At 36.9% G+C, this 25,867-nt stretch overlaps 1 protein-coding gene across 6 annotated transcripts; it reads right to left on the bottom strand.

Moving 5' to 3' along the window:
* Nucleotides 1-797: 797 nt before the first annotated feature.
* Nucleotides 798-25,867, bottom strand: LOC112810695 (uncharacterized). Of its 6 annotated transcripts, none has more exons than XM_025854474.2 (6): nt 25,727-25,867; nt 24,805-25,020; nt 19,498-19,624; nt 19,071-19,166; nt 7,520-7,549; nt 798-4,260 (listed from the first exon to the last, which is right to left on the bottom strand). In XM_025854474.2, exons 2-6 carry the CDS (start codon nt 24,907-24,909, stop codon nt 2,903-2,905), a joined length of 1,716 nt encoding a protein of 571 aa, XP_025710259.1. In that variant the 5' UTR covers nt 24,910-25,020; nt 25,727-25,867; the 3' UTR covers nt 798-2,902. The 6 variants fall into 6 exon arrangements, with proteins under 6 accessions (XP_025710259.1, XP_025710258.1, XP_025710260.1 ...); XM_025854473.2 differs by having other exon boundaries at nt 24,805-24,990; XM_025854475.2 differs by having other exon boundaries at nt 24,805-24,986.

Below are 25,867 nucleotides of genomic sequence, written 5' to 3'. Positions count from 1 at the left end.
GCCAGTAGCCCTTGTGAATACAAATGAAAATAGATACGAAATCCTCAACACAATATTAGCAATAATAACATGCTAGTGAATTCAGCAACCTAGTAAAAGAACTATATGCTATGACCAAATGGAATTTATCCCAGTCCTGTGAGCGTGGTACAACCTATAAAAATCAATGTAATGTTAGGCACCTGGGTGGCTCAATCAGTTAAGCCTCCAAGTCTTGATCTCAGCTCAGGTCTTGATCTCAGGGTCATGAGTTCAAGCCTGGCATTGGGCTCCACACTGGTTGTGGAACCTACTTAAAAAAAAAAAAAATCAATGTAATGTGCTACATTAAAAGAATGAAGAGAAAAACTATATGATCAATTATGTGTCAGCTTCTCTCTGAAGAGAATGGTGAATATGGATGGGAACACCAGTGTCACGCCTGAGGTATAGTAAGGAAATAACTTGACAAAAGCAAATATTTAAATGTTCTTTATTTTTTTTTATTACGAAAGATACAGAGAATAAGAACCTACCTATAAACCAACAACCAGCCTTATCAATTTATAAGAATTGGCCATATTTGCTTATTTTTTAAAGAAGTAAATGATTAAAAGATATCTCCCTTTGCATCCTTTTCTCAATCTCATTTTTCTCCCCCTGCAGACAGATGTTACTACTGTTTTGGATTTATTAGTTCCATGAATGTTGTAACACTAAATCTATATGGTATTTAGCCATATACACATAGCATCAATTTGCATATTTTCAAACTTTATATAAGTGGTACCGTCTCATACAAAATACTCTCTAGTTCAATTTCATTAATATTGTTTTTAACATTTATTCATGTTTGTTTTTTGGTTTTGTGTGTGTTTTTTTTTTTAGATTTATCCATGTTGATAGAAGTATCTCTACTTCATTCCTTTTAACTTGGGCTATAACTTACATTCACCCTAATGGTTATTTTGATTGCTTTAAACTTTTCATTCTCAAATGATGCTGAAATAGACTTTCATGTACATCACCCTAAACACATGAGGAGAGACTATAAGAGGTTTAAGTATGGAACTGCTGGGTCAGAGAGTAACCACATTTTCAACTTTACTAGATATTGCTAAATTATCCTAAATACAACTACTTCCAATAACACTGTATGAACATTCCTACTGCTCCACATCTTTCCAGTTATTGGCTCTGTGACGCTTTTGCCAATATGATGATTTTGAAATACTTCACTGTGGTTTTATTTGCATTTCCCTTACTGTAATGGATATAAACAATTATTCTAGTAAACCCAAATCCATCCTTTATTTACAGGTATAAACCATCTTTATCATATGCAGAATTTCTACAAATAGGTCAGGTTCAACAATTTTCTTGCTGTCTTAAGAATTCATACTTCACAGATGAATTTCAGAACAAAGTTGTGAAATTAAAGGGCAAAAAGACCTGAGGAATTTTGGTTCTAATTGCAGCTAATTTGTGAATTAGGAATAACGTAACATTATTATACTGAGTCTCTTTAGCCTAGATTATATGCTACTACTCAGTTTATTATTCTTCATTTTGCTGAGTCTAGAGAATCTATTGTTTTATATTTAACTATAAGCAATTTCAATTCAATTTCAGCTTTAAATAACTTTAAATAACTCCATGAGGACATAATCTTAGTATTGGTCACTATTGTCTCCTCATATCTAAAACAGTGTCCAGCAAACGGTAGCTACTCAATATTCACTGAATGAGTGGAAGCATGTATTTCAAATATGTAAAAGCCTATATATGTCTGTAACTTTTTTCCCTCAATCCTCTTTTCATTTCAATTTTACAACCATAGGTTAAAAATTTTACAAACTTTATACTTTTTCTCTGGTATGAAACAATATAAATGCTTCTTAAATTTACCTAGATTCACCCAATACAATTGCCTGGGCCTGGTGCCTTTTTTTGGTTAATTGTGATACTCTATTCTTTTTCTTGATATAAATGAGTTCTATATTCCTCTCTGTGAATCCTCATTTTCTTTATATTGATTGGTTTATCCAATTCTCTTTAGAAACTTCCTAAAACTGGTTGTAGATGTAGGTCTACTACTTGTGTCTACATTGATTATTTATCTAAAGTATGAAGACTCCCACTTATGTTTCTAAAATTTTGGGGTTTTCTCAATTCTGATCTGCTGCTTCCCAGGGATGTTTTCCTTTGTCCATTGAGGAATCTTGTTCTAGCTGTGAGGAGTAAGTGAGTTAATATATGTTGAATATGTAGAACAGTGCCTGGTGCATAGTAGGCACTCAATACATGTTAGCTATTATGATTTATTGAATATCTGCTATGTTTAATGTGCTACGTGAAGCACTTTACATGCAAATTTATTAATATGCATCAATCTACAACAGACACTATTTCATTTAATAATCACATTTCTACAATACAGTATCCTTTATTATCCCTATTTTAAGAATTAAAGAAAACCCTGAGGTTTAGATAAGTCAAACAGATTACTCAAAGTCACATAATGCCACAGTAGTGGTAGAGCTATGATTTTCCAGAATCTAAGCTCTTAGTCCTGGGAAGTGCCTAGTGCTCAGAGAAGGAGACTGGAATAAAATAAGGCTGAAAGGTATAGAACCAGATAATGAAGTGCCTCATAGACAATTTTAAGACTGTGGATATTAGCTTAAGAACAACAGTAAGCCCCAAAAAAGTTTTAATTGGAGGCAGTGATGCATTCTTACACTCAAAAAAATCAGTTTGGGGGCATGACGGGAAATGAATTTAAAGGGACCAAAAGTTGATACAGGAAGACCTGTTAGAAAGCTACAGCATGGTGATCAGGTGAGATGAATCTTAGACTAGGGCAACAACATTAGAGATAGAGAAAAGAGTATAAATTCTGGAAATATTTATGAGATAGTGTCTAAAGGACTTGGTGATTGACTGGATTGGGTGGTGAGAGGGACTCCCCAAGATGGATTCTCTGATGATGAGCAAGGTGTGCATGCTGCCTGAAAGTTTTCTTGCATTCCTTACATTCATAAGGTCTCTCTCCAGTATGAATTCTCTGATGTTGGGCAAGGGATCCACAGTAACTAAAAGCCTTTCCACAAACGTTACATTCATAAGGCTTCTCTCCAGTATGAACTCTCTGATGTTGAGTAAGGGATGAGTCATTGCTAAAAGCCTTCCCACATTTAATACATTCATAGGGTTTTTCTCCAGTATGAACTCTTTGATGTTGGGCAAGGTAGGCAATCTGGCTGAATGCTTTCCTACATTCTTGACATTTATAAGGTTTTTCTCCAGTATGAATTCTCTGATGTTGAGCAAGATGTGAATTCTGGCTGAAAGCCTTCCCACATTCCTTACATTCATAGGGTCTCTCTCCAGTATGTATTCTCTGGTGTACAGTAAGGTATGCACGAAGGCTAAATGCTTTCCCACAGACATTACATTCATATGGTTTCTCACCAGTATGAACTCTCTGGTGTTGAGCAATGGATGATCTATTGCTAAATGCTTTCCCACATTCAATACATTCATAAGGTTTCTCTCCAGTATGAACTCTCTGATGTTGAGCAAGGTAAGCAAACTGGCTAAAGGCTTTCCTACACACCTTGCATTCATAAGGTTTTTCTCCAGTATGAACTCTCAGATGTTGAACAAGATGTGCATTCTGACTGAAGGCTTTCCTACATTCCTTACATTCATAGGGTTTCTCTCCAGTATGAATCCTCTGATGTTGAACAAGATTTGATCTCTGGCTGAAGGCTTTTCCGCATTCTACACATTTATATGGTTTCTCTCCAGTATGAATTCTTTGATGAAGAGTAAGAGATGAGCTCTGGCTAAAGACTTTTTCACAGTCATTACATTTCAAGAGTTTCTTCTCTGTATAGATACTCTTGGGCTTAATGGCCATTAAATTTTTTTTAAAGATTTTCTTATGTGTATCATGTTTATGTACTTTCTCCTCTTTGGTGATTATCTGTTGTGTATGAAGCAGTGTGTTCGGATGGAAACTTCCCCAAGATTTGTTATATTCTTGTGCTCTTTTATTAATAAGGGCTTCTTCATGAGTGATTGTCTCTTCTTTGAAACATACCTTCTGATTTACTGGCTGTCTCTCAAAATGGCCCTCGCATTTCCATTCTTCTCTCAAACTGGAATACTCAAGGCCATAGCTTGTGAGTTTTTCTGTTATCTTCTGTGATGATTGTGCTTCATAAATGTCCTGCTTTGAAGTTAATTCTTCAGTCTCACACATAGATTCCCAGCCTGAAAAACAGTAATTTAAAAAAATGTCTCTTCTATCATGTACCAGAAGGAACATTTGTGAAAGTACATTCATAAAGTGAAGTATGTGAATTCAATAAATAAATAAATAATAAATAATAAATAAATAAATTTAATAAATAAAACTACAAGAACATTTGCTTTTGTAGTTCTGATGTTTGCAAGAAACTGAAAATAGGACACACAGAAACTTGAGGAGGAATGAATAGAATTTTAAGAAAGTCAGTAAGGTAAATCTCAGGTCAATAAGGAATTATAGAGGGGGAGGGACTTGGTTGTAATTTTATGCATGTATGAATAACACAGGCACTGAAATAACCTCCATTTTTATAGTTGCTTCTTTCAAGAATATCCATTGAAACTTGTGCCATATATTCTCCTAAATGCTTTTGATAGGAAACAAAACAAAGATCCTTAACTTTGTGGACCTTATATTCTTAGGAGAGATAGGAAATAAATGCTAAATGAGTAAATATTATTGTATATTAGGAAGTACTAATTGCTACAGGAAATGAAAGGCAGGGTAAAAGAGATTAGGAATGTTAGTGAAGCAAGAGGTAGGAATAATTAGTAAGTTAACATTTAAGCAAAGATTTGAAGGAAGTGAAGAAGTTTGTCACTCACATTCTAGGCAAAGGAAACAGCCTAAAAGCAGAAGCATGTTTGCTATGTTTGAGGAATAGCAAGAAGGCCAGTGTTGCTGGAGAGGTGTAGTAGATGAAGTCAGGAGAGAAAAGATTATTTAAGCTTTATATGCTTTCTAAGGAATTTGGCTCTTACTCTGAGTGGGACAGAGAACTACTGAAGTGTTTGTGGAGTAGAGGAGTGATACCTATTTACAGTTTAATAAATATACTGAAAGGTGGCAGATAGGGAAGAAGCAAGGGGACCTATGATTTTAGTAATCCAGGTGAAGATGATAAGTAACCAGACCAAGGAGCTATCAATGGAGGTATAGCGAGATGGTCAGATTCTAGGTATATATTGTAGGAAATGCCAAGAGGATGACAGATTGAATATGAAATGTAACAGATTGGATATGAAATGTAACAGAAAAATGAGATAAGCAAGCCATCAAAGTCTATGGTCTGAGCAATGGCAGGATGGATTAGCCATCAACAGAAAGGGAAGGCCATGGGCACAGCAGGTTTAGGTGCAGAGATATGGAAGATCTGGAATTCAGTTTTGAATATAATAAACTTAAGGTGTTTTTTATTTTTTTAAGGTTTTATTTATTTATTTGACAGAGAGAGAAACACAGAGAGAAAGGGAACACAAACAGGGGCAGAAGGAGAGGGAGAAGCAGGCTTCCTGCAGAGCAGGGAGCCCGATGCAGGGCTCGATCCCAGGACCCTGGGATCATGACCTGAGCTGAAGGCAGATGCTTAATGACTGAGCCACCCAGGTGCCCCAAGGTGGTTTTTAGATAATGAAATGGAACTCCTGAGAAGGCAGATGGACCCATAAGACTGAGTTTAAGATAGAGGTCTCTAGGAACTGCCAACATATACATGGTAGTTTTGTTTTGTTTTAAAGATTTTATTTATTTATTTGTCAGAGAGCACAAGCAGGAGGAGCAGCAGGCAGAGGGAGAAGCAGGTTCCCCTCTGAGCAGGAAGCCCAATGCGGGACTCAATCTCAGGACCCTTAGATCATGACCTGAGCTGAAGGCAGACGCTTAACCGACTGAGCCACCCAGGTGCCCACCAGCAAATACATGGTAGTTAAAGAGACTATATTACCAAGAGAATAAGTGTAGATAAAGAGAAGAGAAAGGAGCAAATAATGAACAACCCTAAAGCATGCCAACATTAAGATATTTGAGAAAAGAGAACAAAACAAAACAGATTAAGAAGGAATAAGTGTTAAAAAAAAAATGTTAAGGGGCGCTCCCCCATAAATTTGCATAAAGGGAGAAGATGCATACTTTGCTTTTCTGTATAAAGAACCAACAATGTAAAGACATTAATTCTAAATCAATCTATTACTTCGATTCACAATCAGAACTGCATTGTGAATTTTTTTAAAAATTGTGTAATTAAGAATTTGGCAGGGGGGCGCCTGAGCGGCTCACTCGTTAAGCGTCTGCCTTCGGCTCAGGTCATGATTCCAGGGTCCTGGGATCGAGCCCCGCATCCAGCTCCTTCCTCCATGGGAAGCCTGTTTCTCCCTCTCCCACTCCCCCTGCTTGTGTTCCTTCTTCTTGCTGTGTCTCTCTCTGTCAAATAAATAAATAAAAATCTTAAAAAAAAGAATTTGGCAGGATTTTGTCAGTGGTTCCCAAGTAGTAACCCTCTAAATCCTCTATATTCCTGGAAGGAGTGTCACTGTTATTCATAGTGAGCCCCTTGGACCACATCTGCTAGTTCATAACTACAGTTTATGACTCATGACATGCCCCTATGTAGTGTTTGCTAATGTGATGATTTAGGATGGAGGCTAGCCATGCCAGAAAGACCAACCACGTGACTTAAATCGTTGGTGTTCTGAGCCACCATGATATCAGTTTGACTTTTGGGAAGGGAAAGAGGCTGGAGATTGAATCATGTTGGGCACTGGGCAATGACTCACTCAATCATGCCTACATAATGAAACCGAAACACAAATACCCTGTACAATGATGCTCTCTTGAGAGCCTATTCTTTTGAATACTGAAATGTCTGGAGGGCCCCTTCATGTTTGCAGCTCTCTCAGACCTTGCTCTTGGTGTCTCTACTTTTGGCTGGTTCTTTGTATCTTTTGTTAAAACAAAACGGTAATCATAATATAGTTCTTTCCTGACCTCTGTGAGTCACTGTTGTGAATTATCAAACGTAAGGGTGACTGCAGGTACCCCCTTATCAGTAGCCAGCATGTCAGGAATGAGCGTGGCCCTGAAGATCCAAACTTGCAGTTGGTGTCTGAAATAAGCACAGTCTTCTGTAGACTGTTCTTTCAGATTTTGCAGTTTGGCAAACTGACTTCAAGAATTTTTTTAAATCCTAAAGTATATCAAAAAAGTAAACATGTGTATCTAGGATAGACTATGTGTTGTCCATAAAAGATGCATTAATAAATTTTAAAAGATTAAAATCACAAATTATCTTTCTCAATCATAATAAAATGAAACTAGCAATCAATAGCAAAATGAAAACTGGAAAAAATCCACAAATATGTGGAAATTAAACACTTAAACAACCAATGGGTCAAAGACAATATCACAAGTTATCTTGAAACCAATGGAAATAAAAATATAACATACCAAAAATTATGGGATGCATCAAAAGCCGTGCTAAAAGGGAAATGTATAGCTGTTAATGCTTACATTAAAGAACAAGAGCTCAAATCAACAACCTAACTTTACATCTTAACAAACTAGAAAAAGAATAACTAAACCCAAAGCTAGGAGAAAGAAGAAAATAATGAAGATTGAAGCATAGATAAACAAAATAAGTAGAAAAGTAATAGAATCAGCAAAACCAAGAGATAGTTATTCAAAAAGATCGACAAAACTGACAAACTTTTTTTGGGTTGACTAAGAAAAAAAAAGAAGACGCGAATAACTAAAATCAGAAATGAAAGGTGCCACATTATTACCAATTATACAGAAATAAAAAGGATTATAAGAGAGTACTATAAACAACTGCATGCCAACAAATGGGGTAAACTGGATAAAATGGACAAATTCTAAGAAACACACAACCTACCAAGACTGAATCATAAAGAAATAGAATATCTGAACAGACCCTAGTTATAACTAGTAAGTTGACTGAATCAGTAATCCGAAACCTTCTAACAAGAAAAGGCCTAGGACCACATAGTGTCTGTGGTGAATTCTATCACACATTTAAAGAATTCACACAAATCCTCCTCAAACTTTTCCAAAGAAATGAAGAGGAGTGAAGACTTCCAAACCCATTCTATGAGGCCATCATTACTCTGATACCAAAGCCACACTAAGATATCATAAGAAAACTAGAGACCAATATCTCTTATGAGAATTGATGTAAAAATCATCAATAAATACTAGCAAACTGAATTCAACACCATATTATATGGATTATACACCGTGACCAAGTGGAATTTATTGCTGGAATGCAAGGATGGTTCAGCAAAAATTAATGTAACACACATTAACAGAATGAAGGAAAAAAACATGATCATTTCAATTGGTGCAGAAAAAGCATTTGACAAAAATCCAACACCCTTTCATGATAAAAACACCAACAAACTGGCAATAGAAGGAAACTACTTCAACATAATACAAGCCATATATGAAAAGCCCATAGCTAAAATCATATTTAAGGGTGAAAGACTGAAAGCTTTCCTCTAAGATTTCCAGGAGCAAGGCAAGAATGCATACTTTCACCACTTCTAGTCAATATAGTACGGATGTTCTAGCCAGAGCAATTAGTCAAGAAAAATAAATTTTAAAAATCCAAATTATAAAGGAAGAAGTAAAATTATGTGTTTGTAGATGACATGCTCTTATATTAGAAACACTAAAGACTCCACATGCCCCCACCACCCATTAGAACTAATAAATTCGGCAAAGTAGGAGGATACAAAGTCAACACATCCAAATCAGTTGCATTTCTATACATGAACAATGAACAATCTGAAAAGGAAATTAAGAAAACAACTCTATTTACAATAGCATAAAAAAGAATAAAATAGGAATTAATCAAGGAGGTAAAAGACTTGTACAGTGAAAACTACAAAACATTGCTGAAAGAAATCAAATATGTAAATAAATGGAGATATCCTGAATTCATGGATTAGAACATTAATATTGCTAAGATGTCCATACTACCTAAAGCTATCTACAGATTCAGTGCAATCCCTATCAAATCCCAATGATGGGTTTTTTTTTTTTTCAGAAATAAGAAAAATTGATCCAAAAATTCATATGGAAAAATCAATGAACCTCAAATAGTGAAAATAATCCTGAAAGGGAAGATCAAAGTTCCAGAACAAATCTGGAAAAGGAAGAACAAAGTCTCATACTTCCTGATTTCAGAAATTTCTACAGAGCTACAGTAATCAAAACAGTCTGATACTATCATAAAGATAGACATACAGACTAATGGAATAGAAAGTAGAAAGCCCCAAAATAAACCCTCACACATATAGTCAAATGACTTTTGATAAGGGTGCCAACATATATGAAAAACCCAGCTATTATCATCCTCAATAGGGAAAAACAGCACTCTTCCACTACAGTTAGGAATAAGACAGGGATGTCCACTCTCACCACTGTTATTTTTTTTTAAAGATTTATTTATTTATTAGAGAGCATGAGTGGGAGGGGCAGAGGGAGAAGGAGAGAGAAACTTAAGTAGACTCCACACTGAGTGCAGAGCCCAACATGGGGCTCTATCTCATGACCCTGAGATCATGACCTAAGACAAAACCAGGAGTTGGACACTTAGCTGACTGTACCACCCATACGCCCCTCTCACCACTGTTATTTAACATAGTACTGGAAGTCCTAGCCACAGCAGTCAGACAACACAAAGAAATAAAAGGCATCCAAATCATTAGGAAGAAGTCAAACTTTCACTATTTGCAGATGATATGATACTCTACATAGAAAATCTAAAAGACTCCACCAAAAAATTGTTAGAATTGATACATGAATTCAGTAGAGTCATAGGGCAAAATAAATGTGTGGAAATCTGTTGCATTAGTGGCTAAGAGACACATGAAACAATGCTCAACATCACTTATCATCAGGGAAATACAAATCAAAACCACAATGAGATACCACCTCACCTCACACCTGTCAGAATAGCTAAACTAACAACTCAGGAAACAACAGATGTTGGCAAGGATGTGGAGAAAGGGGAACCCTCTTACACTGTTGGTGGGAATGCAAAATGATACAACCACTCTGGAAAACAGTATGGAGGTTCCTCAAAAAGTTAAAAACAGAACTACCGTACGACCTAGCAATTGCACTATTAGGTATTTATCCAAAGGATACAAAACTACAAATCTGAAGGGATACATGCACCCCAATGTTTATAGCAGCACTATCAACAATAGCCAAATTATGGAAAGAGCCCACATGTCTATCAACTGATGAATGGATAAGGAAGATGTGGTGTGTGTGTGTGTGTGTGTGTGTGTGTGTATACACACACACACAATGGAATATTACTCAGTCACCAAAAAGAATGAAATCTTGCTATGTGCAATGATAGGGATGGAACTAGACTGTATTATGCTAAGTGAAATAAGTCAGAGAAAGACAAATAACATATGATTTCACCCAAATGTGGAATTTAAGAAACAAAAGAGATGAATGTAGGGGAAGGGAAGGGAAAATAAAATATGATAAAAATACAGAGATAGGCAAATCATAAGAGACTCTCTCTCTCTTTTTTTTAAGTAGGCTCCATGCCCAGTACAGAACCCAGTGTGGAGCTCAAACCCACAACTGTGAGATCAAGACCTGAACCAAGATCAAGAGTCAGATGCTCAACCAACTAATCCATCCAGGTGTCCCAGGAGACTCTTAACTATAGAGAACAAACTGAGGGTTGCTGGAGGAAAGATGGGTGGGGGAGATGGGCTAAATGGGTGATGGGGATTAAGGAGGGCACTTGTGATGAGCACTGGGTGTTATATGAAAGCGATGAATCACTAAATTCTACTCCTGAAAGTAATACTACAGTATATGTTAACTAACCTGAACTTAAATAAAATCTTGGAAGGAAAAAAAGAAAGAAATCTGTTGCATTTCTATATACCAATAATGAAGTAGCAGAAAGAGAAATCAAGGAATCAAACCCTTTGACAATTGTACCAAAAACCATAAAATACCTAGGAATGAACCTATGCAAAGAGGTGAAAGACCTGTACCTAAAAACTATAAAACACTGATGAAAGAAATTAAAGATAACACAAAGAAATAGAAAAACATTTCATGCTCATGGATTAGAGGAATAAATATTGTTAAAATGTCTATATTACCCAAAGCAATCTATAGATTTAATGCAATCCCTATCAAAATACCAACAGCATTTTTCACAGAGCTAGAACAAACAATCCTAAAAATTGTATGGAAACACAAAAGACCCCGAATAGACAAAGCAATCTTGAAAAAGAAAAGCAAAGCTGTAGGCATCACAATTCTGGACTTCAAGTTATATTACAAAGTGTAGTGATCAAGACAGTATGGTACTGGCACAAAAACAGACATACAGATCAACAGAACAGAATAAAAAATCCAGAAATGAACCCACTACTATATGGTCAATTAATCTTTGACAAACCAGGAAAGAATATCCAATGGAAAAAAGACAGTCTCTTCAACAAATGGTGTTGGGAAAACTGGACCACTTTCTTATATCATACACAAAAATAAATCCAAAATGGAGGAAAACCTAAATATAAGACAGGAAACCATTAAAATCCTAGAGAAAGGGGCGCCTGGGTGGCTCAGTCGTTAAGTGCTTGCCTTCGGCTCAGGTCATGATCCCAGGGTCCTGGGATCGAGGCTCACATTGGGCTCCCTGCTCCGCAGGGAAGCCTACTTCTCACTCTCCTACTTCCCCTGCTTGTGTTCCCTCTCTCGCTATGTCTCTCTCTGTCAAATAAATAAATAAAATCTTTAAAAAAATTTTTAAAAAAAATCCTAGAGAAGAACATGGGCAGTAACCTCTTTGACATCAGCCATAGCAACTTCTTACTAGATATGCCTTGAGGCAAGGGAAACAAAAACAAAAACAAAAAAACTCTTGGGACTTCATCAAAATAAAAAAATTCTGCACAGCAAAGGAAACAATCAACAAAACTAAAAGGCAACCTACTGAATGGGAGATGATATTTGCAAATAACCTATCTGATAAAGGGTTAATATTCAAAATCTAAAAATAACTTATCAAATTCAAAACCCAAAAAATAAATAATCCAATTCAGAAATCGGCAAAAGACATGAATAGACATTTTTTTTCCAAAGAAGACAGAGATGATAAGGGTGTCAAGACCATTCAATGGGGAAAGGACAGGCTTTTCAACAAATGGTGCTGAGAAAATTGGATATCCACATGCAAAACAATAAAGCTGAGCTCTTCCTTTACATCATATACAAAAGTTAACCCCAAATGGATCAAAGACCTAAATGTAAAACCTAAAACTAAAATACTTTTAGTTGCAAACGTAGGGAAAAAGCCTCATGACATTGAATTTAGCAATGATTTCTTGGTTACAATATCATAAAGCATAGGCACCAAAGGAAAAGTAAAACTGAATTTCATGAAAATTCAAATCTTTTATTTAAAGGTTATAATCAACAAAGTAAAAAGGCAACCCACAGAATGGGAGAAAACATCTGCAAATCATGCATCTGAAAATGCATATATATCCAGAATATATAAAGAACTCCTACAACTGAACAAGAACACAATTAAAAAATAGGCTAAGGACTTGAACAGACATTTTTCCAAAGAAGATATACAAATGGCCAACAAGGATGAAAAGATGTTCAACATCATTGATCATTAGGGAAATGCAGATCAAAACCACAAGATGCTACTTCATACTCATTAGGATGGCTACTATTAAAAAAGAAAGAAAGAAAGAAAATAACAGGTGGTGATGAAAATGTGGGGAAATCGGAACCCTGGGCACTGTTGGTGAGAATGTAAAATGGGAGAGTCTCCATGGAAAACAGTATGGCAGTCCCTCAAAAACTAAAAGTAAGATCCAGCAATTTCTCTTCTAAGTATATACCCAAAAAAATTGAAAGCAAGGTCTCAAAAAAGTATTTGTGTTCCTATGTTCATAGGAGCATTATTTACAATAGCTAAAGATGGAAGCAACCAAAGTGTCTGTCATTAAATGGATGGATAAACAAAATGTGGTACATACATACAATCTAATGTTATTCCACTCTTAAAAAGGAGGAAATTGTAACACATGCTACAACATGATTCAACTTTGAAGACATTATCCCAGGTAAATTAAGGCAGTCACAAAAAGACAAATGCTGTATGACTCCACTTATATAAGGTACGTAGAATAATGAAATTCATAGAAAGAAGGTGGAATGGTGGTTGCCAGGGACTAGGGAAGGGGAGAATGGAGAATTACTGTCTAGTGCATATAGAGTTTCAGTCTTACAAGATGAAAAGAGTTCTGTGGAAAGATTCTGGTGCCTGTAGCAAAACAGTATGAATATACTTAATGCTACTGAACAATATACTGACATCTCAATAGCAACAACAGAAGCCAGAAAAGTATGGAGTGGTATCTTTAAGGTACTGATAAAACTAGTAACTGTCAATTTATGCATGCACATATTTAAGATTCTTACATGCATGAAAGCAAAATAAGTATACAAAACAAATGAACAAATTAATAATAACAAAATAGTTTGTATAAATAGTATATTTATTGATAAAGGAGTTAATACAGGAAAAAGTTCTGGGATATAAAAAGGAATGGTGAATGAACAAAATGAAACATGGGTAAATCTAAACAACATTAACTAAACAAAATAATCGTCTAATTTTGTAACTTCATAAAACAAAATAATCACTTATGGGATTAAAAGAAATAAGAACTGAAAAGAGGGTAAGTGAAATTAAAACATTCTAAGGTTCTTATATTTTTAAGGGAGGAAAATAAAGGTAAGGATTAACTTTAGACTTTGTTAAGGTGACTATAAATGTTAACTTTTTTTTTTAAAGATTTTGTTTTTCAGTAATCTCTACACCCAACCTGGGGCTCAAATTTACAACCCTAAGATCAAGAGTCACATCCTCTACTGCCTGAACTAGCCAGGCGCCCCATAAATGTTAAATTTTCTAAGCTAACTAATAGAAGAATAGAAATAAGACTTTAACTTTCAAATTAGCAGATGGAGTAAAAGTCAAGAAACAAGGAAAAAAATAGGAGAAGAATTTATAAAAGAAAATGAGATGTGGAAATAAGTCCAGTTCTATTAGTAATACCAAAATATGTAACTGACTATCATCATTTAGTTAAAAGGTACAGATTATCAGAGTAGACTAAAAAACTCTTTAGCTATATATACTCTTTACAAGACATAGTTTCAAAATATAAAAAATCAGTAGTCAGAGTTACCAAAAAAATTTATGTATTTACCATCAGAGTTTTTTAAACATGTCTTCCTATAATTGACTTCTCAGAGATTTTTTTTTTAATCCAATAAGGATCCAGAAGATTTGATAGCAAAATTAATGAGCTAATCCAAGGAACATATATCAAATGCTATATATTGCACAACCAGAAACATATTATTTCCTAGGACATACCAACTATTTACCAAAATTAACCGCTGAGACATAAAATAAGTTTTAAAGAATTTGAGTTAAATAGACCATATTCTCTAACCACAGTGCAGTTAAACAAAAAACTTGAATTTGGAACCTAAAAATTCCAAGTAATTCATGGGTCTGAAAAAAACTTAATGGAAATTAGAAAATGCTTAGATATACATGATAACAAAAATGTAACCTATCAAAATATGTGGAATATAGTCCTAATATCATCTTTAAAAAAAAAGATTTTATGTTTAAGTAATCATTATACCCAGTATAGGGCTTGAACTCACACTCCCAAAGAGTCACATGCTCCACTGAGGGAGCCAGTCAGGTGCCCCTATTCCTAATAGTCTTAAGTGCTTATAATAGAAAAGAGAAATCCTCAGAAACAATGAATTATCTAACTTTAAAAGTTAAAAAAAAAAGTAGGAATAGCATACACAAACATAGGAAGAATTAAATAATAAGAGAAATATATGAAAAAATTTTAAAGATTTTTATTTATTTGACAGAGAGAGAGCACAAGCAGGGGGAGAAGCAGGCTCCCCACTGAGCAGAGAGACCGATGTAGGGTTTGATCCCAGGACCCTGGGATCCTGAGCAGAAGGGAGATGCTCAACTGACTGAGCCACCCAAGTACCCCCATGAAATTTTTAAAAAGATAAATTAGAGAGGATCAGTGAAGTGAACAATGTCTGAAAATACAAAAAAAAAAAAAAAAAGATAAATCCATGGAAAAATTTGTTTCTCCCTTTTTGGAAGAAAAAAGAGGTCATAATTATATATACTGCCAACTTTAGATAAGATAATGGACAACTTCAATCTAATAAATCTGAATATTTACATAGGTCATAAAAATTCTTAGAAAAATACTATAACTCCATGATTATAGGAAAAACAGGATCTTATAACAAATTGAATTAGTTGTTTAAATTCTTTTCATAAGAAAAAAAATCACAGGCCAAGGTGAACAAAGTTCTACCATTCAAAAAACAAAGAATTTTTATTTTACACAAATTATTCTAAGGAAGAAAAAAGAGGACTACCCACCAATAAATTTTATGCGACTAGTATCTTGATTCCAAAATCTGACAAGAAGAGTACATGAAAGAAAAACTGAACATCAGCCTTACTCACTGATTAACGTAGATGCAAAAAACCCTAAACAATATATTGGCAAACAGCAGGTAGCCGTGAATGAAAAAGATATAAGGATGGGTTTGCCTCAGGACTACAAAGTTAGTTCAACATTAAAAATGTAATATGTAATTCACCACATTAACAGATGAAAAACTAAAAACCATCTAATCATCTACAGAGAAAAACATTTGTTAAAACTCAAAAGCTTTCTATAATGAAACTCTAAAAAACAGAAACAAAAAGATATCTACCAAAAACCTTTAAATATCAGGGCTATTTATAACACAATATGGAAGCACTCTTTCAAAATATGAAAAGCACTTTTAAGACCAAAAGTGAACAAGAATGCCTGCTATCATCACACAACAAAATGAGATAAAAAGCATCCAAATCAATAAGGATGCCTTCACTATTAGATGACATACTATATGTAGAAAACTCAAAAGACTCCACCAAAAAATTGCTAAAACTGATAAATTAGTGGTGATTATAAGTGTTGCAGGATACAAAATGTACAGAAATCTGTTGCATTTCCTTACACCAAAAGTGAAACAGCAGAAATAGAAATTAAGAAAACAATCACATTTACAATTTCACCAAAAGTAGTAAGACACCTAGGAATTAACCTAACCAAAGAGGTGAAAGACGTGTGCTTTGAAAACTATCAAACACTGATGAAAAAAATTGAAGATGACACAAAGAAAACATCCCATGCTCATGGACTGGAATAACAAATACTGTTAAAATGCCTATATTGACCAAAGCGATCTACACATTTAATGCAATCCCTATCAAAATACCAACAGTATTTTTCACAGAAGTAGAACAGATAATCCTAAAATGCGTATGGAACCACAAAAGACTCCAAATAGCCAAAGCAACCTTGAAAAAGCAAAGCAAAGCTGGAGGCATCACAATTCCAGACTTGAGTTATATTACAAAGCTGTAATAATCAAAACAGTGTGGTACCAGGGGCACCTGGCTGGCTCAGTTGGTGGAGCAGGCAACTCTTGATCTTGGGATTGTAAATTTGAGCGCCACATTGGGTGTAAAGATTACTTAAAAATAAAATCTTAAAAAACCAACAGTATAGTATCAGCACAAAAATATACACATAGATCAACGGAACAGAATAGACAATCCAGAAATAAAACCACAATTATATATATGGTCAATTAACTCTGACAAAGCAGGAAAAACTATCTGATGGAAAAAAGACAGTGTCTTCAACAAAGGGTGTTGGGAAAACTAGAGAGCAACACATAAAAGAATGAAACTGGACCACTTTCTTATACCATACACACACCAAAAAACCTAAAAATAGATTAAAAACCTAAATGTGAGATCTGAAACAGTAAAAATCCTACAGGAGAGCACAGACAGTAATTTCTCTGACATTGGCTGTAACAACTTTTTTCTAGATAGGTTCCCTGAGGGAAGGGAAATAAAGGCAAAAATAAATTATTGGGACTACATCAAAATAAAAACCTGCACAGCAAACAATTAAGAAAACTAAAAGTGAGGGGTGGGGCAGAAAGAGAGAAAGAAGCAGACTCCCCACTGAGCAGGGAGCCTTACCTAGGGCTCACTCTCACAACCCTGAGATCATGACCTGAGCCGAAATCAAGAGTCAGATGCTTAACCAACTGAGCCACGCAGGCACCCCTCAGGAACATAATTTTGAGTTGAAAAAAAAAAAAAAAAGAATTACATGCACCATATATTTTCACATGTAAAAAGATGAAAATACACAAATATAATATTTTGTTTAAGGGTAATGGCACAACTATTAAGAAAAGTCAAGAAAAGATAAGCAAAGTTGTAGAATAATGGTTTCCCCAGTAAGGGGTGGGGATGGGCCATGGATAGGGAATGGTTTATCATCAGGTGGGGGCCCTCAAAGGCCTATAATGGCATTGAAAATTTTCTCTTTTTTTTTTTTTAAGTAATCTCTATACCCAACATGAGGCATGCTCTACCAACTAAGCCAGCCAGGCTCCCCCAAAATTTTCTATTTCTTAAGCTAAGAAGTAGGTACATGGGTTTTGTTCTATTATTATTTAAAATATCTGTATCTATATATTAATATAGATATAGATATCCTAATATACATACATGTGTGTGAGATTTATTTAGTAATAATAATTAATAAATACAATTTAACCATCTATTCTTTGACACACAGTTCCACATCAAACATTGTTCTTAAAAAGCTGAACAAAGACATAAAAGACTGGGGAGAAGTACTGGAGGGGGTGAGTTGGGGAGTGGTATTAACAGAAATATTTACAGTGACCCTCATTTTCTTTTGAACTTTAGTCTTCCATTTTACCTTAATGCTTCCTATGTCTATCTAAAAATCCTTCCTATGCCACAAACCTAAACTCTTCATTTCTTCTGTCTCAAATGTTCTCTAGCTTCTCACCTGTGTTTTTGTTAGAGACCATCATCTTCTCTGTTACCCAGACTCCTTGGCCTCTCACCTTTCTCTGGGCTTCCTTGTGTCAGCTTTTCACATATGCCATTTATAGCTAATACTGTATCCCTGCTACTGGCCCATCAATTGTTTGATAACTTCTACAAATATGTAGCACTCTAGCATTTTGCGGGTACTCTGTTTAAAAATTCAATAAACGGCGCCTGGGTGGCTCAGATGGTTGAGCGTCTGCCTTCGGCTCAGGTCATGATCCCAGGGTCCTGGGATCGAGTCCCGCATCAGGCTCCCTGCTCCTTGGGAGCCTGCTTCTCCCTCTGCTTCTCTCTCTCTGTCTCTCATGAATAAATGAATAAAATCTTTAAAAAAATAAAAATTCAATAAATGTTGATGAAAGGAATGAAAGAATGAATGAACTTACCATTCAGAGAGAAATGAGGCATTTGGAGATACACTACTACTACTACAATAGCAACTAACAGCCTTTGAGTTCACAATATGAGAAAGGAACTATTAAAGCACTTTAAAAGTATATCCCATTTTACAGATGACAAAATAAAAGTACAAAGAGGTTAAGTAGCTTGCCCAAAATTTTACTGCATGTAAGTGTCAAGACTTGAACCTGGCACTTTAGTTACAACTGTCTGTACAACTCAAAAGTTTATCAGATTAGGAAAAGTTTTTTAAAGACTGCAAGAGACTTATGAAACTGGGAAGGAATGTGACTCAGAATAGATAAATGAGTTCTTAGAAAGGAGGGAGCAAAGTATTAAAGGAGGGACAGTGAAGAATAACAAATTTGGGAGAACACTCTAAAAGGCCTCAAGTTTCTAGTAAGACCTAGAACATCTGAGAACATGCCAACAAAGAAGAGTGAAGAGGTGCCTCTAAGTCAAGCTGAGCTGTCACCTCCAGAGGTTTTTGCCTATTTCCTCTTCACTCACCTGAGCACAAGCCTTTTGCCAGCTCTCTCTTCACCATCCAGGGCTCTTTCCCTTGTTCCAACAATAATATCACACTGGGCTTAGAAAAGCAAAGTCCTGCATGTATGAGAAGAAACAATTTGGTCATGCTGTAGATATCCCAGAACTCATAACCAATCCTTTGATCAACAGGGAAGGGGGAGTTTACAGTAAGACAGGCATAAATGTGTAAAGGATGTGTATTCAAAATATAGGAAGGCTGAAGCTTCCAACACAGATTAATAATAGACCCGTCCACTGGCAACTTTATAAATATTAAACCATTACTTTGGCACAGCAAAAGACATTCAGCCAAGCACTGAGGATGCCATCCAAAGATGCACAGTGGTGGTAGCAAAGAGGCCCTTATGTGTAGAAACTCAATTTTACACGGACAAGATAGTCTTACCCAGGGACACCAAGATCCTATAGTTCTCCAACATCACATTACTGTACAGATGCCTTTGGGAAGAATTTAGACAGTCCCACTCCTCTTGGGAGAAATCTACAGCCACATCTCTGAAGGTTACCAGCTCCTGAAATAAAACAAATAAATGAATGAGATAACTTCATCTCTTACCATATTCACCTTATTTGTTCTGCCCTAGGCATACTGGGCTCTCCCTAACATTACATCCTCAAACCAAAGATGTCAAGCATGTTCCCCCTCAGGCTTTTTGTACTTCTTAAATCATTCTGTATAAAAATAGCAAGCTCTTACTCCTGTTCCCTATTTCCCTAACCCTTCTTTATTGTTCGGCATGGCACTTAATTACTTTGTTACTGTCTGCTCCCAGCCTCCACTAAAATGTGAAGTCCATGAGGGCAGAGTACATTTTTGCTTTGCTCACTGCTGTATCCCTAGTTATAGGACAGTATTTGGCACACATGAGGCATTCAAATATTTGCTGAATAAACTGAATTGATGAATGGTTTGAAAAGTTCAAGAAACTATGAGAGGATCAAAAATGAGACCAGAAAGTGCTGGGGTGCCTGGGTGGCACAGTTAGTTAAGCATCCCACTATTGGGTGTTTCTGTTCAGGTCGTGATCTCAGGGTCCTGAGATCGAGCCCTGTGTGTCTCTCTCTCCCTCTGCCCCTCCCCTTGAGCACATTCTCTTTCTCTCTCAAATAAATAAATAAATCTTAAAAAAAAAATGAGACCAGAAAGTGCTTGCTATATCTCTGAAAATTGTGCTAGACCAAGGAGACCAAATCAATTCTATTAAAATTCAAATACTTTAATCCAGAGTACTTAAAATTTTGTATAAAGAAATGGGTGTTCTGCTCAGAATACTGCTTCTGCCTGCAGGCTGGGCAAAGTTCTTAAAAACTTGGAGCTATGCTATGATTCAGCTGGATTCTAGGTTTCTATAACGTGACCACCTGATGAAAACTAAGGTATGTGTGGTCTATCTAAAAATCCTTCCTATGCCACAAACCTAAACTCTTCATTTCTTCTGTCTCAAATGTTCTCTAGCTTCTCACCTGTGTTTTTGTTAGAGACCATCATCTTCTCTGTTACCCAGACTCACACACTCACACACACACACACACACATATAATTTTTAGAAGAGGTGAATCTGTCAAGGCAAGAAAACATTTATTGGGCATTTGATACAATTTGGTCATAGTACACACACACACACACACACACACACACACACACATATAATTTTTAGAAGAGGTGAATCTGTCAAGGCAAGAAAACATTTATTGGGCATTTGATACAATTTGGTCATAGTTAAACTGTCTCTACAGAATAAAAATTATTAAAGTGTTTACTGGAGTGCCTGGGTGGCTCAGTCGGTTAAGTATCTGCATTCAGCTCAGGTCATGATGCCAGGGTCCTGGGATTGAGCCCTGCGTGGGGCACCCTACTCAGCAGGGAGCCTGTTTCTCCCTCTCCTCCCCACTCATGCTCTCTCTTACTATCTCTGTTGCTCTCTCTCTCTCTCTCTCTCAAATAAATAAAATCTTTAAAAAAATTATTTCTTTCAAAGTTATTTTTTAAAAGTGTTTTACAATACTCAGTAACATTTTTCTTATTTATAATTATGAAGTAGTTTGTGAGTTTCTTCATCTCTGCCCTACCAATAACATAACAGAAACATTTGTTGCAGAAATGTTGCTGTTAAGAGTTTGGTTCATATGCCATATATGCTTCCAAAAATGTTTTCCTTACCTTACATAAACATATATAATAAATGTATAACTATTTTTTAATATATAACACGCATTTTTCTTTTTTTTTTTTTTTAAGATTTTATTTATTTGACAGAGACACAGTGAGAGAGGGAACACAAGCAGGGGGGAGTGGGAAAGGGAGAAGCAGTCTTCCTGCGGAGCAGGGAGCCCGTTGTGGGACTCAATCCCAGGACCCTGGGACCATGACCTGAGCCGAAGGCAGTTGCTTAATGACTGAGCCACCCAGGAGCGCATGACATACATTTTTCAATGATTCTTTTAATGAAAGTTAATGAAAATAATGACAATGTCAACATAATGAGCTTAAATTACTACTTTAAAATATTTGACCTCTAACAAGTGATCTCTTAAAATATTTGATCTCTCTCTATACATACAGTGGAATAATATTTAGCCATAAAAAAGAATGAAATCTTGCCACTTGCAACAATATAATGGAACTACAGAGTATAATGCTAAGCAAAATAAGCCAGTCAGAGAAAGATAAATACCATATGATTTCACTCATATGTGGAATCTAAGAAACAAAGCAAATGAACAAAGGGGAAAAAAAGAGAGATAAACCAAAAACAGACTCTTAACTATAGAGAACAAACAGATGGTTACCAGACGGGAGGTTGCGGGGGGGGCAGATGGTGAAATAGGTGAAGGGGATTAGGAATGCACTTGTCTTGATGAGCACCAAGTAATATATAGAACCATTAGATCACTATATTGTACACCTGAAAACTAATATAGCACTGTAAGTTAACTACACTGGAATTTTAAAAAAATTAAAAATAAAATTTTTATCTTTAACCAAATATTTGGTTTCAAAATCCATTCATAATTGTAATCAAACCAGGATGAAGAAAGTCAACAGTTCTTTTCACCTTTCTGCCCTCATAGAAACATGGCTCCCAGCTGAGAGCACTGACTACTTCCCTTGAATCCCTGTCATGTGGTGACTGTCTTATTTCCCACATTCCTTGTACCACAGCACCTGGAGGTAAGGCAGGTGATTTCTTTGCTCCTTACCTTTGTTTCTAGACCATTACACCGCCCACGTCCCTAAAAGACACATAGTTTTAAATCTCATGAAATTAGACTCTATCATCCCTCCCTGTTTTAGTTGTTTACCAATTCCTGGTAGATACCAATACTCTGTCATTCCTTGAACACTTCAGCGCCTGGCTCACTGTCACTCTCTCCAATGCTACTCCTATCACACATAATCTTTGGTCATTTCAATATCTGTATAAATAATCCAACAAGCTCTCAGTTCTGTGTCCCTTGTCTCCTCCAGTAGTCTTGTCCTCCACACTTCAATAGTCATTCACTTCCAATGCCATGCCCCAAACTTTGTCATTACCAATAAGTAGCAAACCCTCCCTAATCACAACTCTCGCACTCTGACTTCTACCTCCTGTATTCCAGCTTTTGCCCTCTGGTACCCCAAGTAGGATAATTCTTTGACCCCACTAGAACGTACAAATCACTGACTTACCACGTTTTCATTGTTCTCAATCCCACATCCTCTCACTTCCTAGCACAACCATTTATTATAATCACCCCCATGCATATACCCTCAACTTCCCTGCCCTTACCCACCTGGTTAAACCACTGCCATCTCTCAGCATACTCTATTTCTGTACCCTGAACAGCTGTACTTTGCTGGAGAAAATCACACCAATCATGCTAACTGGTCTCACTTTAAATTCATGACACTAACTTCAAGAAGGCCAAAATGCCCATATGATACATTGCTCTAGTCCACTCAGGTCCCACTCCCCTAAATGACCATTCCATACTTTCCCTCTCTCCTCAAATCTTCAATACCTTTTTCCTCATCCTTACTAATGATCTTGCTTTCTGTTTCACTCAAAAAACAAAATCCATTCTAAGAGAATTTCCACAAACTCCCGCAATATCTACACATCTATCTGCACTGTCCCAACATATCTTAACTTGCTCCTATTACTAGTCTATGTGAACAGCCACTTTCTTAGCAAAGGCCAACCCCTCCACTTGTCCACTAGACTGCAGGCCCTCTTCCTCCTCAAGCAGTGTTCCAGCAATCCCTTTTTCACTTCTCTTTATCTTCAAATTTCCCTTTCTAATGAATCTTAAAAACATCCGAATACAGCTATAAACCCATCTTGAAAAAACCTTGTTGACCACACTTAAATTACCACAGCTAAACTATTTGAAAGAGTTGTCTGTACTTTCTATTATTTCTATTCCTGCCCTGAAGAATCATATCATACGACATGTGTAACAGAATCACTTTGCTCTGTTAAGAATAGACTAAAAGAGAGGAAGGGTGGAAGTAGACAGAAAAGTTAGAAGAGCATAGCACTAACCTAGGTGAGAGGTGACAGTTTGGACCAGAACAGAAGCGGTGTGGTAGTAAAAGTGGTCAACTTCTGGCTATGTTTTGAACGTAGAACAAACAGAACTTCATGATGGAAAACTTTTAGCTTGAGCACCTGAGGTAGGAAGTACGTAGAAGTTTCCTAATTGGTTTCCCTGTTTCTATCCTTGTCCCAATCAGTTTATTCTCAATAGCAGCCAGAGTGATTCTATTAAGTGAGAATTAGATCATGTCACTTCTATGCCCCCAAACTTCCAATGGCTTGTTTCACTAAGTTTGAGACATTTGAGTTTGAGGTATCATTATACAACCAAATGAAGATGCTAAGTAGGTAGCTGGATATACAAGTATGGATTTCAGGAGAGAGGTCTGGACTATATATAATTTGGTGGTGGTTGGCATGTAGATGGCATTTAAAGCCATGAGACAGAAGAAGATTACCAAAGGAGTGAGTGTAGGTGGAGAAGAGGACCAAGGACTAAGCCTGCTTACTTAACAGGTGCTCAATAAACATTTGTTGAGGGAATGAATATTTTGGCAGAGACTATAATGAAGAAGTTAGTCTGTATCTTGGGGAACAGCATTCCAGGCAGAGGGAACAGCAAGTGCAAGGCTATGAGTTAAGAATGTACTCAGCTCAGGGACGCCTGGGTGGCTCAGTCAGTTAAGCAGCTGTCTTCAACTCAGGTCATGATCCCAGGGTCCTGGGATCAAGTCCTGCATCAGGCTCCTTGCTCAGCAGGGAGCCTACTTCTCCCTCTGCCTGCTCTGCCTGCCACTCCACCTGCTTGTGCCCTCTCTGACAAATAAATAAAATCCAAAAAAAAAAAGAGAAAAGAATGTACTCAGCTCAAAAAAAAAAAAAGTGCTCAGCTCACTACAAGGAAGTTAGAATGGCTAGAACTGAGTGAGTGAGTTACAAATGGAGTGACTAGCTGAGTTCAAAAAGATAGTCAGGGACCAGATTATGTAGGGCCTTGCAGGCTAAGGCAAGGACTTCAGCATTTATCCTGAATGAGGTGGGAATCAACTGCTGGAGGATTTTAACAAGTGACATGATTAGTTACCCAGTAAAGTTTCAGCAAAAGCAAAGTTAATGTCTGTTTGGTTTAATGAGCAGGAAAATATTTTAGGAAATAGGAAACACCAATTCACCTGGTACATGGCTTTAAGAAGTCCAACAGCCATTCTTTCCTCTTCTTGGCTCTTCTCTTGGGAAATGGCAGTGTCCTCAGATGACTGAGATGGGGAAGAGAACATGAAAAACTAGGGTTTCCTTGCAGCATCCAGGATCGCCAGCCTAGAATTTTTCAGCTTCTCTTTCCTTCTGCTGCACCCTTCCTTCCAATAGAGAGAAAGCATACTGGAGACCTAGAAATTTGTTTGCAATGCAATTTAACTCGTGTCTAAATCACTTCCTAATTTATTATTTTAGCAATAGATTTTCCTAGATTTTTACAAATAAAGACTCCAAGGAATGTAATCATTTACATAAAGGCACACAACTAATGAATAACAGTACCCAGCTCAAACAAAGGTCTTCCTGACTCCAGGCTTTCTCCCCTGCAATAGACCAGTGGTTCTGAAACTTGGTGGCACACTGGCATCACCTGGCTAGCTTCAAAAGATATTGGTGGCACAAAGTCTCACTCAGTCCCCCCACATACTCATTCTTAAAAAACTACAGCGCCAACCACGGTCCCACACACAGAACAATCAGCGGCCATGGGTATGGGCTGTCTCACACCGTCACGCTCTTCCACAGCCCCAAGTCTCAAAAAACTAGGGTATCACAACCGACGTTTACATTCACACAACCCCAGTCACAAAGAAGCCGTGGGTACTGGAACAACGGGGGACACAATACCCTCCCACCCCCACTCACAGTCTCACACTCCGTAGCATCAACCATCGACTCGCTCGCACCCACAGTCACAGATACGACGTGCACAGGCACATCGGGTGACAGTCTCACACTGTATGACAACCAACCACCATCTCGCACCTAGAGTCACACCGAGGGCTCGGGCACCGACGTCCGGGTGACCCACAGGCCACTCCTCAGCCCATTCCCTACCTGCAGAAGTGAACTGCGGGAAGATCCCGTCCCCGCCCCGAAGGCTCTGGCAATCTCAATTCCGGCCCACCTCCGGCCCTGAGAATCTGATGGGAACCCACCCCCGCGGGCCCGGAAAAAAGCGACTGGGCCTCCGGAGGA

The sequence above is a fragment of the Callorhinus ursinus genome, unplaced genomic scaffold (genome assembly GCF_003265705.2).
Source record: "Callorhinus ursinus isolate GAN/ISIS: 27379988/994484 unplaced genomic scaffold, GSC_fseal_2.0 scaffold61, whole genome shotgun sequence".
Lineage (NCBI taxonomy): Eukaryota > Metazoa > Chordata > Mammalia > Carnivora > Otariidae > Callorhinus > Callorhinus ursinus.
Note: the sequence above shows the minus strand (reverse complement) of the source record. Positions and strands in the feature narration are given on the sequence as shown.

Coding starts and splice junctions, on each gene's coding strand:
- LOC112810695 (XM_025854474.2), bottom strand. CDS start 24,909: ATGTTCTCTTCCCCATCTCAGTCATCTGAGGACACTGCCATTTCCCAA. Junction 19,625..24,804: donor TTCTTAAAGCCATGTACCAG/GTGAATTGGTGT, acceptor GTTTTATTTCAG/GAGCTGGTAACCTTCAGAGA. Junction 7,550..19,070: donor GGCAAAAGGCTTGTGCTCAG/GTGAGTGAAGAG, acceptor TTTCCCTTTTAG/CACGGCTTTTGATGCATCCC.